Below are 19,363 nucleotides of genomic sequence, written 5' to 3'. Positions count from 1 at the left end.
GCTTTTTGTCATGTTTGCCAATGTAGAAAGTGGGATGTTTATTCAGGGGAGCATACGTCTCCTCAAAAGTTTTATACATGAGATGCAAGGCACCTTTACTCTCATCTGAGGAGGCTTCTAAAGCTGTTGTGTTCCTGGTGACTCTGGGAATGCTAAGGATACTGGTTCATAAAGACCATTTGATGGTGTCCCATCTGTGACTGCAGTGTTTCTATAGCCATGTTTACAGCCTTGCTCCTTAATAAAAGGAACTCTAAAAAACATAAAGTCTTCTACTTTCTAAGTTTCATATCCCTAAATGTTATGATGGCAAAGCAAACAAGAAGTTTTGGTGCACCCACAACTGTGAGTGTTCTTATGGGTTTTCCTTTCTTCCAGTTGATTGAATCATGGGTTTAAGCAGTTAAGATGATCTGTTGCATCCAAGATTTGGCAAGATCAGCTCACAGCGCTAGAAAACACGATAGAATTTTATTGTCCGATTTCCAGACAATGAGGTACGAAGAAAATGGATCTGTACAAACAGCATTAAATACAGCCTGGAAATAAGGAGTACAGTTCATCTTCTGAAAGGAACCAACGGGGAAGCACCATAGGCTGGCTCCTCTGAAAGGCTTTGCACACATTTACATGGGGGGGGAAGGAAAAAGAAGTTTAAAAATGTTGGGAAATGTCTCCAAACAGTCCAATTTAATGATCTTAGCAGTACTATGCCCCAAAGCTAAGACACACTAGTGAGGAGTTTGTGGGGTCAACCAGTAGTAAGTGTCACAAGGGCATTTTATTCCCTTCGATGCTGATTTTCACGGCATGACCAAAGCGGTTCTTTTTCTTGATGTCTACAAACTTCCTCATCTGTTTGTCCAGTCGGCTCACCCCCTTTTTAGAACTTCCCTGGTACTGGAAAAATAAATACAGAGAAAGTTAGAAAAGCATGACCCTACCCATGACTGTTTAAGGCACCCTAAAACTTTAAGTCCTTCCCTTATTATTTAGTTAATACTAAAAGGTGAATGCATGAAGTGGCCTTGTCACAGAGAAGCTACACATCAATGTTATGGTTATATAACATGTCAAATTCACTAGCAATTTGTTAGGTGGGATAGTTCTCGAATATTTGGGGTGTGGTCTAATGTCACTGGAGGAGAAGACAATAAAAATAGAAGCTGTCTGGGATCAGACAAAAGCAAGACAACTCTATAGACAGCCAGTAGAGGTAAACACCATTAAGTGTGTATGTATTGCCCCATGCATGGCTAAGTTAAGGACGATTTTGACGTAAGGGTGCCTCTTACGCAGTGTGTTAACAAACCTGTGGAGAGAGTGTGAGTTCAACTCTTGTAGCACCCTCCAGGGTGTTCAGATTATGTGTAATTATTTTAACTTGGTCTGTTTTTCCACTCACACTCCCTGAATTATGAAAACAGCAATTCACACTTGCATATAAATATCAATATCTAGATCTAATTGTATATGGGGGCAGTTCCCATGTGTAGCGCTAATTATACTAAGGTTTGTGTGATTTTCTTATTAGATTAAGTTCTATTGTCCAACATCATTTTCTATCTCCAAGAACTAAGACTGCAACATTATTATGTTTTACACTGGGTTATCCATATGTATTAGGAAGAACAACACCACTATCACTGACTCGGGAAATTTCAGTGTGAAAGGCAAAGTCTTGTGTCTTTTTTTGCTGAAATCCGCGGAGCTGACACAATGGTTCTGGATATGAACAGAAAAGGGAGGCTTCTGTCTATGGTAGAGGCTGAAATCAGCCTGTGTATTTCAGCAGACTGGAAATCTTTGTATAACTCGAGTCTTAAATTGCATTTCTGGTCCTTAAAGGGATCCTGTCATCGGAAAACTACTCCAGCAGAATTCTGCACCGAAATCCATTTCTCAAAAGAGCAAACAGATTTTTTTATATTAAATTTTGAAATCTGACATGGGGCTAGACATTTTGTCAATTTCCCAGCTGCCCCTGGTCATGTGACTTGTGCCTGCACTTTAGGAGAGAAATGCTTTCTGGCAGGCTGTTGTTTTTCCTTCTCAATGTAACTGAATGTGTCTCAGTGGGACATGGGTTTTTGAGTGTTGTTCTTAGATCTACCAGGCAGCTGTTATCTTTTGTTAGGGAGCTGCTATCTGGTTACCTTCCCATTGTTCTTTTGTTTGGCTGCTGGGGGGGAAAAGAGAGGGGGTGATATCACTCCAACTTGCAGTACAGCAGTAAAGAGTGATTGAAGTTTATCAGAGAACAAGTCACATGACTTGGGGCGCTGGGAAATTGACAATATGTCTAGCCCCATGTCAGATTTCAAAATTCAATATAAAAATATCATTTTGAGAAATGGATTTCAGTGCAGAATTCTGCTGGAGCAGCACTATTAACGGATTGATTTTTAAAAAAAATGTTTTTCCCATGACAGTATCCCTTTAACACGGACTTGCCTGTAACCTATTCCCTACTGAACAAGAAAGAGCAAACTGAAATTACTAGCGTCCCTTAAATGGGTCTGTAATAACCGCTTGTGCATAAGAAGAAAAAATGAACAAAGTAATAATATAAGATAGCTCCAAGTAAGATTAAAAGTACTGCTGATATGCACATGCTTAACACCAGGGGTGCATTATTATTTTTAAATTTAATATATAATGTGCCTATAAAACAAAGCAAAAATGCAACTTTAAAGATGCAATCTTGTGTGAACAGTTTTTGCATGCATGGTAAATGTATTTTACATTTATTGAAACAGGAGAGCTCACATTGAGATCCAGGTCAATTTGCAATAAATATCCCCCTGATCAGACACGACTTGTGTCATAAATAAGTTGCTGATTTTTTTACTTTTTTTTTAAAGCAAAAAAATAATCACACGATCTATGTGACTGTAGGACGGACTGAGAACCTCCGCAAGAGTGTTGCTGGATTATAAATCCACTACATCCTTTAACATATAAGCAAGGTACAAAACTTGCAGGGGACCTTAGGTTAAGAAACTGGGTTGTAGAACCATCACCTACCACTATAGTTATGATATGACATCATTCCAACATATCTTATATATCTAGGCTCACAGACTGCAGAGATTCTATGTCTCATCACTTTTTTTTTGGTTGGGTCCCTGTTCATTTTTCGACTATGAGGACTGGGATTATTTTCCCCTCCTTCCTGTTTTGTACTGGCCAGGGTTTCTGTGCTCATTCTCCAAGTCACATGTTCTACTTTGTACCAGGTTGTTACAGAATCAAGTCAATTTTCTGTGGTTTCACAAGTGTTCCATTTGTTGAGAACATGCCCTACTCTGTTTATGCCCTCTCTTTTAGACAAGCCAAACAGGACAAGCTGCTGCGTTAGTAGAAATGGCTCAAATCTGAAGTTATTAGTGCATGCACAGCACACACACAAGACCTTCTTAACTCACACCAAGAGAGAGGCTCATGGAGGATACCTCTTAAGCAGACCCAGAGGTTTGCTGATCACACCTCACAGGGGCATTCTATTCCCCTCAATGCTGAATTTGACAGCATGAGCCGTTTTCGTGATCCTTTTCTTCTCAGCAAAACGTCTCTTATGCTTCTCCAGGCGGCTTATTCCTTTTCGAGCCCCTCCATACTGAGTCAGGAACCCACCAAAAAGGACAGAGAAGAAGAAACGGAAAAAGGAGGAGAAAGGAAAGCCAGAATACGAGATTGTACAAAGTATGAAATGGTTCCCTTTTTAGGGCTCATAGTTCTAAAGAACAGAACATTTTCTCCAAGGGATGAAAGAGAAAAATGTTTTATAAGGGGAAAAAAGTTAGATATACTCAGGTTCAGAACAGAAGGTCTCGAACCAACCTGAAAGAACATTTAAAGAAGCAACTCACCCTAGAGGTTTCCATATCCACGTTCCACTTTGGACGGACTACATAATCTTTGTTTGAGGGTAGAGGAACTCTGGCACGAGCACAGAATCCTGGGTCACCTGGTCGCAGAGCTCTAGTGGAGATAAGGATTAGACATTCATTCAACAAGATAACAGAACAAAGGTCATGCATCTTCTACGGCAGGGGTCAACTTTTTTATTTATTTTTTTAACCTGTGAGCCACATTGAAATGTAAAAACAGTTGAGAAGCAACACAAGCATGCGAAAAGTTCCGGGGGATGCCAAATAAGGACCGTGAGTGGTGCCAGTCTACAGGCGGCTTTGTTTGGCAGTACACCTATTTTTTTTTTAAACAAAAACTTGCTTCCAAGACAGGAATCCAAAAATAAGCACCCGATTTGAGGCCACTGGGAGCAATGTTGTTCACGAGCCAAAGGTTGGGGACGACTATTCTACAGTATATATGTGCAAATAGTAAAACATAAACAACTGCTACAAATGTCTTGTAACCAGATTTTTTTAAACTTGCTTAGGGGACAGTTTAGAGCAGGGATCCCCAACCTTTTTCACCTGTGAGCCAAATTCAAATGTAAGAAGGGTTTGGGAGCAACATAAAAATGAAAATGGTTCCTGAGGATACTAATGAAGGGCTGTGATTGGCTATTTGGTAGCCTCTATGTGGACTGGAAGCCTACAGAAAACTATTTGGTAGTACACATGGTTTTTATGCAACCAAACTTGCCTCCAAGCCTGGAATTCAAAAAAAAAAAAAAAAAAAAAAAGCCCCAGCTTTGAAGCCACTGGGAGCAACATCCAAGGGTTTGGGGAGCAACATGTTGCTCACAAGCTACTGTTTGGGGATCGCTGGTTTAGAGAGTCCCCCAAACTGACTTGGACACACATTGTGAAGTGGCCACATTACAACCCTTGTTCAACACAAGTAGGGTTTGTACTCTAACTACTTTCTGCCAATTATTTTGCTCTAAACAGGACAAATACTATAAGTTACAGCAGTTTCACTTTTTTTAACCTTCCTGTGATTTTGTGAGTAAATGTGGCAGGAAAAGGTAGTTAATCAAATGGCCTAAAAGACTGCAGTTTCAGTTCAGGGAAGGGAGAGGTTTTATACAGAGCTTATTATTTCTATTTCAACAAACTACCCTCATTACAGGAGGAGGAATACAGGTAAAAACTAATTGGTGATCATCAGTTCTTTACTACAAAAAAATTTGAGGAAAATTATTGTTTTTAATTAACAGGTAGAAAAAAAAATTAACACAACTCCCATTATCGCACTGATGATGATCAAAAGTGAAAGAGCATTCCTGCTCTCATACTTACTTCTCTTCTCCCGTCAAAACTTTCTCCAGGTCCCGGCGTGGTGTCTGCCCCCCTGAACTGTAGAAAAAGTAATAAAAGCAGCAGAAACAAGTTACCTTGGGGAACATCTCTATGCACAACCCTTGTAGCATTGACTCTAGAGTTAAACACTACCTTTATAAGTCAACATGGGTAGGCAGAATAGAAAATGGGTGTAGAGTATTACAAAAAGACCTAATAATAAATAATAATAATGATAAAAGAGAAGTTACACTGAACAATGGAGGAATAAGAATTAGAATATATTATATTTTACGTATGTAATAACCCCCATGCCTATGAAATAACATGGACTCAAAAGTTATTTCAAAGGCATTGGGGAGGATTACTACCTATGTACTATGTAATATTTTCTTAATCCTTCATTGTTCAGCAAAACTGACATGGAGGCCTTGGGTGAGACATCGGTAGTTTCAAGACATAACAGTTTCTGTAGGTCTGTATTACTGGGACATTTACCTGCTTAACCTTCGGCGCTGTGGCATTTGCTCCAGATCTCTTTGCTCTCGCTCTTCTCTGGTCATTCCCTTATAGTTAGATGTGAGCCCAAATATGGGCCGGGACCATTCATCTGAAAAGGTGGACACATTACTTTGCAGAGAATTCTGAAAGGATGTCAGGTTAAAAATTAAACAGGCTATATATGTGTAGCTTATTATAATCAGTTTCCTTTCTGTGTCTTCAACTTTATGGTTAGAGGTCCGGGCTTATCCGATTCCCCCGGGCCGGTGCTCCTGTAGAGTAAAAAACTGCACTGGCCCACAGCACTTCTGCGTGTCTTTTTTGTTCCAGTTAAGGTGTACACAAAGCAGGGATCTCCAATCTTTTTTTTACCGGTGGGCCACATTTAAATGTATGAGTTGGGGAGCAATATAAGAATAAAGAAGTGCCAAATAAGGGTACTGATTGGCTAATTGGTAGCACCATGGACCGATAGTATGTAGAAGGCTCTGTTTGGTAGTACACCTGGTTTCCTTGCCTTAAAAACTTGCCTACAAGCAAGGAATTTAAAAATCAGCACCTGATTTGAGGCCACTGGAAGCAACATCAAATACGATGGTGAGCAGCATGTGGCTTACTGCAGTAGAGGGAAAAGTGGAAAAAAAATCTGTCTTTTTACTCTACTGCGCTTGCATACTGGCTTGGGGTCTAAGAGAAGGCCAAAAAAGATTGTGATGTGGTGACTCCTACAGAAATATCCTAGGCGTGTGCGGTTTTCAGCAAACAGGAGCATTACCCCCAGGTATTAGATAAGCAATTATAAGTAACTGGTGTGTGCAAAACATTTAGAAACCCCCAGTAATTTAAACTTTCCTTCTCCTTTAACACACTTTACATGATCCTGATTTGCTATTCTGATAAGTGCTCTATCCTGCTAATTATGACATTGTACATTTTATCTGTAAGCAAAGCAACTAAATATATAGACTAGTAAAAAGATTCCTGTAAACGGAGGATGCCTAAAATTCAGCCCACCAGCTACTACTGACCTACAAATGGGATTGCAGTTAAAGGTTCTTCAACCTTTCTTTAGAATAAGGCAGTAGTTTTATGGTCATCATAATACATGTAGAGTCTTTGTACATACTTATCAGCTTTCCAGAAATATCTTTATTTGGTCTTGATTCTTTTGGGTGCTTGTAGAGATACATGACAGCTCTACCAATGCCACTGTGCTTTAAAGTTTCCTGGCTAACACTGGGTAGCTTAAGGATAGGAATGAAAAAAAAAAGAGAAAGGGTACAGCAAAAGGAAAGACAGCAAAGGTATCCTCTTGAAGAAAGAAGCAAGCAAAAATTGTATACCTCTTGAAGTATTTTCAGAAGCTCCTCTCTAATCTTTAATGCCGGCAGACTGCGATCGGGAAGGGGAGTGAGCCATTCTTTAATAGCAGACATGACACCACTGTCAATAAATGTCTCTTTCAGATCTTGCCTGTCAAAAAAAAAAAAGAAAAAAAAAACAGTTATGGTTCACATGTTAAAGACAAATACAAAAATATGAAACCAAATACAAAAATATTACACCCAATGACATTCAAGTTCTGTAATATAAGCATAGAGCTCAGTCAAAAAAAAAAAAAAAAAAGATTAAAAAAACAAAAACAAAACACATCATGGGAAAGTGGAGAAGGATATAGAAATTCTGAAATCTGTTTGTTGAGGATCAATACCTAAATAGGCCCCCCAATGCACCGGGTTGAATTGGGATGATACGATCCAGGGGACAATGATCAGATTATGGGCCTATGGACCTTGGCCTGTGACAATACATTTTAGTACAACCGTTCAGCTACTCCTAAACTTTATAAAATCAGCATTTCTGAAAATGTGGCAAAATTACCTTAAATAAGAAGTCTCTAAAACCACCCACCTCCACATTAGAGGGTACTTACTTTTTGAGGTGCATCACAACAGTAGGAAGCAATGTTAGTTTCTTTAATGCAGGTTTCTTGCTGGAGTTAAGGTTTCTGTCCTCCTATAACACAGAATTGTGACATTTATGTTGCTTTGAAGTTAAAGAGTTGGCAAACCCTTATTGCTCCACTGCCAGCTAGAAAACCTCAGAAGAGGCTGGCACAAGATTGGACCCACAAAGTAGTAGAGCTGGAGTCAGATTGTAAAAGGTTAAAAAGCTTCCATTTAATTCTCTATAATTAAAAACCAAGGCCTGACGTGTTTCGTGTCTACCAGGGACACAGTCATAGGCTCCATTGCCAGCTAGCTGAGCAACTACTGGTAATGCAGCGCAGAAGAAACGGAGATTTAGCTTCCTGAACAATATCGTTTAATGAGATGTTAGGACTTGCTCACAATATAAAAACCCTACAATGTACATCTAGGAAGGGTATATTAGAAACAATTACTATTATATGTACCCCCAGGTGTTGACAGAAGGACTAGGGTTATGGGCAGTGTTCCTCAGAGACTTACAGATTTAAAGCTGAAGTTTTTGGGAATCCATCCACTAAATATTTGTTTTGGCAAACGCACATCTAATTGATTCTTATCATCACAACAAACATGTTCTGTCCAATATCATTGTCAGAGGACAAAATAATAATTGAATAATACAAGACTATCCAGTGCACACAATACAACAACACACAAAAATGTTTTTTGACTTTCTATGTAAAAAACAATGGGACGGTCTCAATAAAATCTAAATGGAATCAAATGACTGTTTAACTGGAGTTTCTGAAAGAATAGATATGCTCTGTTTATGGAAACTAACTAAAATATAAAATAAAATATGGTGCCCTCCTATGATTTGACCATTGAGGCTGCTAATGAACAGCAATAAGTGTAGAAAATTAACCATTCTGATTAAAATAAGATTATGCAACCACTTAGGCTTATCCGGTCCCATCAGGCAGATTTGGTACAAGTCACAATTTAAAGGTTTAAATACACCAAATAAAGCAGTACATAGTTGCTGCCTGCTCAGAAAAATAGCAGAAGAAAAGATAAAGGGCTCAGGGCTCGTCCATTCACTATACTCACCTCAGCTGCTTCATTCATCTTCATTATCATAGCATTAACAACATCATCTGCATCACTGATAAACGTGCCACCATCACGATTTTTTCTACGTTTGCCACTCATATTCTTCTTTCTTTCTAACATCATTTCAAAATCTGATTTAAAATCACCCCTAAAAGGCAAAATAGAATAAGAATAGAATGAAAAAACTACTCTCATGCCACAAAACAGCATTGTGAATTTAGTAAGCATTAAAGGTAATAAAGCATTGGCAGGATATTTTTGACTAAGGAATCATATTTTACAAGGCACAAAGCATTGCATAAAAGTATATAACTACATTATATGTCTTTGCACATTACATTTTTCCAGGTTTCATGTCATCATCATCGGAGTCTGAATCTGCAGCGGCAGCTTGCTGCTTGTTAGCTGAAGTCACAGCTTTCTCTCCTTCCAGATCTTCTTGGTTGAAGCCCTTCAGAGAAAAAAATGGCAGATCGCAAGTCAAACCTTGTACTTTAAATTCAAACAAGAATGTAGGAACAAAGTGGAGAGAAAAGGAGGAGAATAAAAATGAAAAAAAAACAAAAAAACAGTACAGTTACTGCGTGCATTATATGGTTTTAAAAGCAAGCTGCATAATATTTAACCTATAATTAAAAGCTAAAAAAAAAAACTTAACTAGAAAAGGGAAAAATAATGCTAGTACAATCATATACAGGTATGGGATCCGTTATCTGGAAACCTGTTATCCAGAAAGTTCTGTATTACGGAAAGGCCGTCTCCGAGACCCCCTTTTATCAAAATAATCCAAATCAGTAAAAATGATTTCCTTTTTCTTTGTAATAATAAAACAGTAGCTTTTACTTGATCCCAACTAAGATATAATTAATCCTTGTTGGAAGCAAAACCAGCCTATTGGGTTTATTTAATGTTTACATGAATTTCTAGTAGATTTAAGATATGAAGATCCAAATTACGGAAAGATACATTATCCGGAAAACCCCAGGTCCCAAGCATTCTGGATAACAGGTCCCATTCCTGTACTGCAATATTAACAAAGATGGTTACCGTAAACTCCTCTTCTTCTTCATCCCCAGACTCACCAAAAATATCTGCAATTAGATTCCTGGAGAAAAACAAAAAATCTGTCTTAGACTAACCAATGTTAAATGTAGCAAAATACAAGTCTGCAAGAGAATAATACGGAACAAATAGACCGAAGGCAAAATTGTCAGCTATATTTCAAATTTGGTCACACATTGATAACCAGACACGTCTCAACAGAAACAGAAAGGAGGTCTGATCTGTCCCCACCAGATCCAAGAGAGGCCCATGCAGGAAGTCATAGTCAAGACACATAAAGCTGGTAACAAAACACAAAAGTTAACCTATTGCACAAAAGGATCTACTTCATGACAATACTCACTCCTCCTCATTTCCAGAATCACTGTCACTGCCAAACAATTTATCTGCACTTTTGGCTTCTGTTTTAGATTTGAGTTCATCCTCCTCACTGTCGGATGAGGCAGACTTTTTCTTCTTCTGTTTTGGTTTATCAGAACCTGCATCACTGTCAGAGTCATCAGACAATATTCTGCTCTTTTTATTGCCTGCAATGGATAAATCAGAGGGTTGGCTTTTATAACGATGGTATATTCATCCCATTTATTCAAAGCTGAAAACAGGGTTTCGTAAAGGAACAGTACCACAAAAAAATTGAAATACTTAAAATATAATGTACTGTTTTCTGCACTAGTACTATAGGTGTGTGTGCTTTAGAAACACTACTATAGATTATATAAACAAGCTGCTGTGTAGTCATGTGGGACAGTCATTCAAAGCACAGGTTACATATAGAAGATAACAGATGTACTCTGTATAACACCACTATATTCTGTTACAGAGCTGTCTTATCTGCCAAGTACCTTTACTCATTTTTCAGCTTGATTTGCCCCATGGCTACAGCTGGCAAATAAGTTAAAATACCCCAATCCCTGGAAAATACATCATTGTAAATTGATCAAACTTCTTTACAGGCAGATGAATTGGCATTGAAACTAGAGCCTTTTTGGCACAATTTAAGATAAACAAGGCACCTGTCGAGTTAATGGTAGTTGGAGTTTATTGTCTGGCAGTTCTAGAAGAAGGGGAAGAAAATGATAACTTAAAAGAAAGACAGGAGGCATACATCTGTATCCCATAACTACAAGTTATTGTTTGGTGTATTAAAGTAAAATAAATATAATGCAGTGTTGCTCTGCACTGGAAAAACCGATGTGTTTGCTTCAGAAACTGGGAGCAGCCATTCAAATGAGAAAGGCCTCAGGTTACACAGCAGATCGTAGATAAGCTCTGTAGAACATAATGGTGTTATCTGTTATCCACTATTTAACCTGTGCCATTTAACCTTTTTCAATTTCCAACATTGCTACATATAAGATACCCTCCTACCCATACCCTCTACTGTGCCAGAGATAGGAGAATTGGTAATTGGGCATTTGGTATTTTGACCAGTAGACAGATAATCCAGTATTCTTCATCACACCATACTAGCTCAGCCATGCAGGTTGTGAATCAGTTTGGTGCTCTGTATAAAGAGATACGGTGGCAATACTAAAGTAAACATCTTTTCTAAAAACACAGAACAGAATACTCCCTCACTGTCCCTGCTGTATTGAAAGAATAAGAACAAAATACCAGATTGATCAGCTGCATTTTCATCTTCACTATCAGAAAGGATGGTTGCTTTCTTCTTTGAAACCTTCTCTCCCTCCTCATCACTCTCTGACGCCTGAAGTTTTTTTCTACCGACTCGGTCACTGCTGTCACTTTCTGAGCTTCGCCGTGGTGACTTCTTTTTCTTTTTTTGGAGAGGCTTGCGTTCATTCTCATCATCACTGTCATCAGACGACACAATTTTTCTCTTCATTCGAGGAAATTCATCCTCTGAGTTGTCGGCTGCAGCCTTAGCTGGTGTATCCTCTTCAGAATCACTGGGCTGTTTTGATGGAGCTTCATCTTCTGAATCACTTGCTTTCCCTTTAGGGCGAGTCTCTTCTTCTGCATGCTTTGCTGGAACATCATCATCATCAGAATCAATAATGGCTCGCTTACCACGAGTTTTATCTTCTGATGATTTCTTCTCCTTTGAGGTACTGGCTGCTTGCTTAGATGGAGCATCGTCTTCTGAGCTACTAACCTTACGCTTAGGAGGAGCCTCATCCTCCGAGTCACTGGCTGCTCCTTTAGGCGGAGCTTCATCCTCAGAGTCACTGGCTGCACGTTTAGGTGGAGCTTCATCCTCTGAGTCACTGGCTGCAAGTTTTGGTGGAGCTTCATCCTCTGAGTCACTGGCTGCACGTTTAGGTGGAGCTTCATCCTCCGAGTCACTGGCTGCAAGTTTTGGTGGAGCTTCATCCTCTGAGTCACTGGCTGCACGTTTAGGTGGAGCTTCATCCTCAGAGTCACTGGCTGCACGTTTAGCTGGAGCTTCATCTTCAGAGTCACTGTCTGCACGTTTAGCTGGAGCTTCATCTTCAGAGTCACTGGCTGCACGTTTAGCTGGAGCTTCATCTTCAGAGTCACTGGCTGCACGTTTAGCTTGAGCTTCATCTTCAGAGTCACTGGCTACACGTTTAGCTGGAGCTTCATCTTCAGAGTCAGTTTCTGCATGTTTAGCTGGAGTTTCATCTTCTGAGTCACTGGCTGCATGCTTACGTGGAGGTTCATCATCAGAGTCACTGGCTGCACGTTTAGGTGGTGCTTCATCCTCAGAGTCACTAGCTGTATTTTTAATGCGCCGTTCATCATCTGAATCATTAGCCTGCTGTTTACGTGGCACATCATCTTCGGAATCACTTGCGGAGTGTCTTACAGGTTCTTCATCTGAGTCACTAGCAGCACCTTTCACAGGAGAACCATCAGAATCACTGCCCTTCAGTCTGCGTCCATCATTTTCAGAATCGCTAGCAATGTGATTGCGACTTTCTTCATTCTCTGAATCACTTGCACCATGATTTTCCAAGTCACTGGAGTTGCGGGGTCTGTGCTCATCTTCTGATTCATGTTCTGCACCTTCCTCATTATCAGAGCCACTGTCACTTCTGTGCCTATTGTCTTCAACATCACTATGCTCATCCTGCAAAATAGTAGATAAAATTATTTAGAATTATTTAAAATGATTTAGTTCCTCAAGCAAAGCTTTCTGCACAGCCACAGTCATTTGCTCATAACAGAACAAAAATATAATGGCAGAGCATAATTCAAACCCATGCCAGATATGTACAATCTGTTATCACAGTATTGCTATTACACCACAACAGATGGAAAGTTTAATAAATTATAATAGTTTTGGTCACATTTGTGTTACTGTAGGCAAGGGCTCAGAAGAGACAAATGTTAAAAGGTTCTTTGGGTGTTAGTGGTCTACATAGGGGTCTAAGTGTATTGGGAAAAAGGACTGAGGGGCCAATCAAGGAAACAGTCCTGTTGAAAAAGTTTGGGTTTCCATTGTATCTAATTGTTAAAGGACCAGTAACATCAAAAAATTTTTTTAAAAAAAATGTGTTAGTATACATTAAAAAAAACCAAGACAAATTAAACTTTAAAATTGCAAAGTCTTTATTAAGAAATAACTTGGCGAAACTCCGCTTGCGCTCCTCTTCAGAAAAACGATCGGGTCTTCCTTACAGGAGATAGCCAGGGAGGAGAAATCAAGCGCCGCATGATGGATCGTTGATTTTAAAGTTTAATTTGTCTTGTTGGGTTTTTTTCAATGTATATGAACAATTTTCTTTTTTTTATATAAAAATGTTGATGTTACTGGTCCTTTAAGGGAAAGAGGTGGTAGCTGCTCTTTGAGAAGGACTAGGGTGCAGAGAAAAAACACACAAGTACATAAACTCAAGGGTTGGCAGAAAAGAGCTGGCAGAGTAAAAGAAACAAAACGGTAGCATGGGAAAGAGAGGCTATGGAGTAGCCCTGAGCAAAGGTTGGCCAATGAAAAGAAACAGTAAAGTCTGAAAACCACAACTTTAGGGGGTGAAACTGAGATAAGTGCCTACATCAAGCAAGCCTGCGTCAATATTCAATAATCAATCCTGCAAACCAACAATGCCCTTCTCCCATTCTGCCAGAGTTGTGCTGTACCAGGGGTGCCCAAAGGGTAGACCGGGACCTACCAGTATTTATCTGCTGAGCAGTAGATCTCAAGACTCTGTTAACAAATGGCTTGCTTAAATCACCCTCCTGTTTTATTCTTTTCAATCAGATATTTATTATAATATAATAATAATAATACATCATAAATGATTACTTAAATATAGCAATATAATTTTAGTAAAACAAAATGCTAACAATGCTATTATGGATGTAGATCATAATAGGGCAACATCACTAAAAGTAGACCCCACATTAGTAAAGAATGGCCACTCCTGTGCTATACCAATCACTGTCTCTATCCAAAAATAAAGCAGATAAGGATTTATTTAACCATGAAATGAAGGCTGCCACTAAAATATTTTAATACCTAAGCAAAGACACGCTTAACAGAGGCAATGTGGGAATATGGCAGTAAATTTAAAAACCAAAAGCGAGACCATCACTAACCTCTGACTGGTGCTCGGGGCTTCCTGCGTCAGATCTTTGTTCTCGCTCATTTCCCTCGTCATCGGAGGAGGCAGAGTCCCGTTCATCTTGCACTGGGGTTGCACCGCCATCATCTGCATCTGAACAAAATTTTGCAAACTGATGAGTTCAGTCATAAGTTGTATGTGAGAATCATTGTCTTGGCCCGACATGGTTGTCCTAGAATAGGCTCCCACTCACAGCTTTTAAACCATCCTCCAAATATTATAATTTATAGGAAGGAGGAAAGATATGCATGATTTGGGTTAGACAGAGCACTGGTACAAGGGTGCATTTAGCATCTGGTCAAGGCCACAGTGTGGGTTACACAGAAAACTGGCAATTTCTTTCTGTTTAAAGAGTTGATAGTGTGCTCACTGTGTTAATAGATAGATAGATAGATAGATAGATAGATAGATAGATAGATAGATAGATCTAATAACTCGCTTAAAAGCAATCCTGGATCAACTGGCAGTTAGGCAGGTTAAAAAAAAGTTGAACTTGATGGACATATGTCTTTTTTCAACCTAACTTACTATTTGTTCATTAAAAATAGACGTGGCTGCTGTAGCCCATGATTAAAGGGGTTGTTCATCTTGCAATCACTTTTTTAGTGCAATTGTTTTCAGATTGTTCTCCAGAAAATGACTTTTTTACAATTACTTTCCATTTTTTATCCATTTTTCCTCCCCAAAATCTAAGTTTAAAGTTTAATGTCCCTGTCTCTGGTGTTTGAGTCTGGCAGCTCAGTAATTCAGGTGCGGATTCTGGACGGTTAGAATTTTGCAACATTTAGTTGATACAATTCTCAGCAGCATATCTGGCGTATTAGCAACTATTGTATCAATTATAAAAGCTGACTGTAATGAAACATAGGGATTCTGCTCAGCAGGGACAAAGAAATGTTTCAACTAAATGTATCAATTTAGAACCTACATTTCCTTATTAGAAGAACGGTCAGACATAAAAAATAGAAAGTAATTTGAAAAAGTCTTTACATCTGGTGATCTACCTGAAACCAACTGAACTAAAAGAAAAGTGTTGGAAGGTGAACAAACCCTTTAAGGGTCTACACACGAAACGCATCAGGCATTTAATGCACAGCGGCCGCTAATGTTTAGGCATTTGTGGCATTGTAGTGTTGGAGCTCTGTCTCCTTTCCACGAAATACACACGAGTAAAACAGGGGATCTATGCAGCCATTTTTGCTTTTTTGGTTTCTATAGTAATTTGGTGCCTCTTTCAAAACGACTAAATATTGTGGGCTCCAAATAACCTGAAATTGCCCGTGTGCTCATGTCTGTAAGCAAAAGTTCACCCCACACCACCATTTGTCCCAATTGCTGTCGCCAATAACATTATTATCCCCTGTGGCATCATCTGTGGGGCACCCATCAAGTCCCAAGTGTTGCACCTGTCGCTCACTCAATCTTATGCACTTAATATTTGTAGTACAGGTTTGGGATCAGTTATCTGGAAAGCTCTGAATTACAGGAATGCTATCTCCCATAGACTCCAAATAATTCAAATTTTTAAAAATATTTCCCTTATATCTAATAATAAAACTGTACCTTGTACTTGATCCCAAGATATAATTAATCCTTATTGGAAACAAAACAAGGTTATTGGGTTTATTTAATGTTTACATGATTTTCTAGTAGACTTAAAGGGCAAGTCAACCCGAAAAAAAAATTGCCTAATAAAAGAAAACATAATTTTAAGCAACTTTTCAATATACTTTCATTACAAATTTTCAGTACTATTCAAGTTGTTTGTAAAAACAATTGATATTGAAAGCAGCATTGGCTTAACTCCCAGTTGTTACTTTTTAAACATGTTGCAACAGTCTTGGTTGCCCAGCAAAGACAGGTCTGTTAATCAATGTCTTACATTGTATCAACAGTTGTAAGGTGGCCATACACGGGCCGATAAAAGTTACCGACAGATTGAGTTGGCAGCTTATTGGCCGTGTATGGGGCCCTCCAACGGGCTTCCCCGATCACTATCTGGCCGAAAGTCGGGCAAATGTTGATCGGACAGGACTAAAAATCCCGTCGGATTGCGGCCGCATCTGTTCGTTGATGCAGCCCGTTACCCTTCATTATGAGCCAATCATTGGGCCCTAGGGCCCACGATTGGATCAGCCCGATATCCCTCACCTCAAGGTGAGCATATCGGGGAGAGATCCGCTCATTTGTCGATATCACAACAAACAGATAATGCTTTCAATAGCAATACATATACAAAGAACTTAAAAATAGAAAATGTGTAATGAATGTATATTGCACATTTGCTTAGAATTGTGTTTTCTTTAATTAATCAAATTTTTATCTTGGGGCTGACTAGCCCCTTGAGCTATGAAGATCCAAATTATGGGAAGTTATCAGTTATACGGATAAACCCAGGTCCCAAGCATTCTGGATAACAGGTCCCATACTTGTAATAAACTAACCAAACGTGCCAGAGTGAAAATCTGCTCACTTAGGGGCTTAGCTATATTGTGATATTTAAAATCAAACTTGACTTGTCACATGGTTCATATTAATTCGGGACAGTTTTAGGGTTAAGCTGGCCATAGACTCAAAGATCTGAACCGTGTGTGGAGAGTCCCATCATTTTTCGTCCGGCGGAGATCGGTCGTTTGGTCGATCGGACAGGTTAAAAGATTTCTGTCGGTGCCGATAATATCTCTGCGTGTATTGCCGATCGTACGATTTTCAGTGGGAGACTGTCACTAGCTTTGTCGGACATAACTATCGTACGATTGCTGTCAGGGGCAGAACATCGGCTGATCTTTTACTACTTTATTTGATCTGAGTGGTTAGTGGCAGGTCGGGAGATGGGAAAGTCCGATCGTACCATTGTGTCTATGGCCAGCTTAGGAGAGGGAATCTAGTCACAGGCATCAGAGGTGCACATTAGGGAAGAAAGCAAAGTACAGCAGTTAGATATATGTTTAGTATATACAGTGGGAAGTTTGCAGGTCGCCAGCTACTCTCTGACTGCAACTCCCAGCATGCTCTCCTGGGGAGCAATTCTTACAATGTTTATATGTAACTCCAAGGACCCCCAGTAAAAGATTTATCTTATCTGCATACATAGCTCGGAAATACACGCGAGGGAAAGCTTATAGAAGCCGGACACAGGGCTACACAATTAGTATCGATACTTGGCAACAAATTAACATTGTGACAAAGAAGCAACATTCATTTCAAGCGTGTACCCATTTGTCCCTAAACGCCCAGCAATCCAAAACTCAGCCAGCCCAGGCTTCTTTATCATCCACATGATCACACACTGTGATATTCTCACTAATACATAACTACATCTCCCATGAGCCTCAGCAGCAATCGTGTGTACTGTTATCTGTAGAACACCAACTAGGCAGCAGTCTGGTCACACCGGCTAGTGTCTCATGCCCTTAGTCTTCCCCAGCTGTATAGCACGCACTGATAGCTTTCTGTTTACCTGAATGTTCCGGGCTGTAATAATCCGCCTCCATGGCTCAGTTTTACTGATCCAGTCTATGCTAAAATTCCGATTCCCACACCACAAAACCTATGACCCCCTAATGCTTCCCAAACACTTCACTACGGTATATGATTCATTGAAGAGCCATTAGGCCGCAACCAAAGAAATTAACACAGCGCATGCCCGGGAATGGGCTGCGTAAGGGTCATGAGGATATGGGGCGGGGCTATAACGCGCAGCCGTAAAGTCGCACGTATTTTCATGTGATGCGCGCCTGTGTATAAAACACCCTAAAGCGGGGATTTTGAGCCGCCATGTTTCCCTTGTCTAAATAACGTCTGTCCATATTTTATCGAATAAACGAATCCACTGTGGTGTGTATCTCTATTACTGGAACATAGTCCAAAGAAATAAATGTCAATTTCAAAAAGTTCCTTATTTCTTTGTAAAGTCATTCACAGTAGTCTAATCCCAAAGACCTCCCAGTCCAAAAGGCCATATCATTTAATTTGTCAAAAAAAAAAAAAAAAAAGCAGCATTAGGGTTGCCACCTTTTCTAGAAAAAAATACCGGCCTTCACATTAGGGATGCACCGAATACACTTTTTTGGATTCGGCCGAACCCCCGAATCCTTTGTGAAAGATTCGACTGAGTACCGAACCAAATCCTAATTTGCATATGCAAATTAGGGGTGGGAAGGGGAAAACATTTTTTACTTCCTTGTTTTGTGACAAAAAGTCATGCAATTCCCCTCCCACCTTAATTTGCATATGCGGATTCGGTTTGGCTGGGCAGAAGTATTCCACCTAATCCGAATCCTGCTGAAAAAGGCCGAATCCAGAACAGAATCCTGGATTCGGTGATCCCTACTTCATATATATTTATCTTTTTTCTCTATTAATAACATTGGGATCAGGCATCATTTTTACCGGCCAGGTGGCAACTAGGGTTGCCACCTTTTCTGGAAAAAAATACCGGCCTTCCTGTATATTTAACTTTTTTCCCTATTAATAACATTGGGATCAACCATCATTTTTACCGGCCAGGCCGGTAAAATACCGGCCAGGTGGCAACCCTAGTGGCAACCCTAGGCAGGATAGACTTACTGTTAGTTGAGAAAGGAGACCAGATGTTTTAAAAAATAGAAAATCTTTATTAGGATATATTCATACCTAACGCATTTTGTGCCGAAGGCTGGGCACTTACTCATAGGCTGGCTATGAGTAAGTGCCTAGCCTTTTCTTTATGCGCGAGGGCGTCGTACAGTATCCGGGTTATTTTGATGCAAAGTTTGGCTTTTCTCATGGATAGGGTTGCCACCCGGCCAGTATTTTACCGGCCTAGCCGGTAAAACACCTGCCAGGGCCAGGGCCGGTATTACAAATTTACCGGCAATGTAGCTGCCGGTAATTTGTAATACCATTTACAAAATCCCTTACCCGCCGATGAAAATGTACATTTTCGTTGGCTTTGGGCGGTGGCCCCACCCGTGGCCCCACCCCTTTTGTGATGCTACCCACGTGGCTCCGC

General features: G+C 39.8%; 1 protein-coding gene across 2 annotated transcripts; it reads right to left on the bottom strand.

The window, feature by feature from the left end:
* Positions 1-452: 452 nt before the first annotated feature.
* Positions 453-18,050, bottom strand: iws1.L (IWS1, SUPT6H interacting protein L homeolog). Of its 2 annotated transcripts, XM_018263850.2 has the most exons (14): positions 17,831-18,048; positions 14,345-14,463; positions 11,435-12,875; positions 10,164-10,347; positions 9,806-9,863; positions 9,097-9,209; positions 8,756-8,906; positions 7,648-7,730; positions 7,058-7,187; positions 6,841-6,958; positions 5,712-5,823; positions 5,214-5,270; positions 3,873-3,984; positions 453-900 (listed from the first exon to the last, which is right to left on the bottom strand). In XM_018263850.2, the coding sequence occupies exons 1-14, from the start codon at positions 17,862-17,864 to the stop codon at positions 769-771; spliced, it is 2,844 nt and encodes a 947-aa protein (XP_018119339.1). In that variant the 5' UTR covers positions 17,865-18,048; the 3' UTR covers positions 453-768. The 2 variants fall into 2 exon arrangements, 1 of the variants encoding a protein (XP_018119339.1); XR_005961387.1 differs by lacking the exons at positions 453-900; positions 6,841-6,958 and having other exon boundaries at positions 3,887-3,984; positions 17,831-18,050.
* Positions 18,051-19,363: the final 1,313 nt, after the last annotated feature.

Source organism: Xenopus laevis, chromosome 5L (assembly GCF_017654675.1).
Source record: "Xenopus laevis strain J_2021 chromosome 5L, Xenopus_laevis_v10.1, whole genome shotgun sequence".
NCBI lineage: Eukaryota > Metazoa > Chordata > Amphibia > Anura > Pipidae > Xenopus > Xenopus laevis.
The sequence above is the reverse complement of the archived record's forward strand: the minus strand, read 5'-3'. Positions and strand labels throughout refer to the sequence as shown.

What these genes read in the sequence shown, in the direction of transcription:
- iws1.L (XM_018263850.2), bottom strand. Translation starts at nt 17,864, where the DNA reads ATGGAGGCGGATTATTACAGCCCGGAACATTCAG. An exon ending in CAGCGCCGAAGGTTAAGCAG is followed by an intron (nt 5,271 to 5,711) that starts GTAAATGTCCCA and finishes CTTTTTCTACAG; the next exon opens with TTCAGGGGGGCAGACACCAC. An exon ending in GTTTTGACGGGAGAAGAGAA is followed by an intron (nt 3,985 to 5,213) that starts GTAAGTATGAGA and finishes TATCTCCACTAG; the next exon opens with AGCTCTGCGACCAGGTGACC.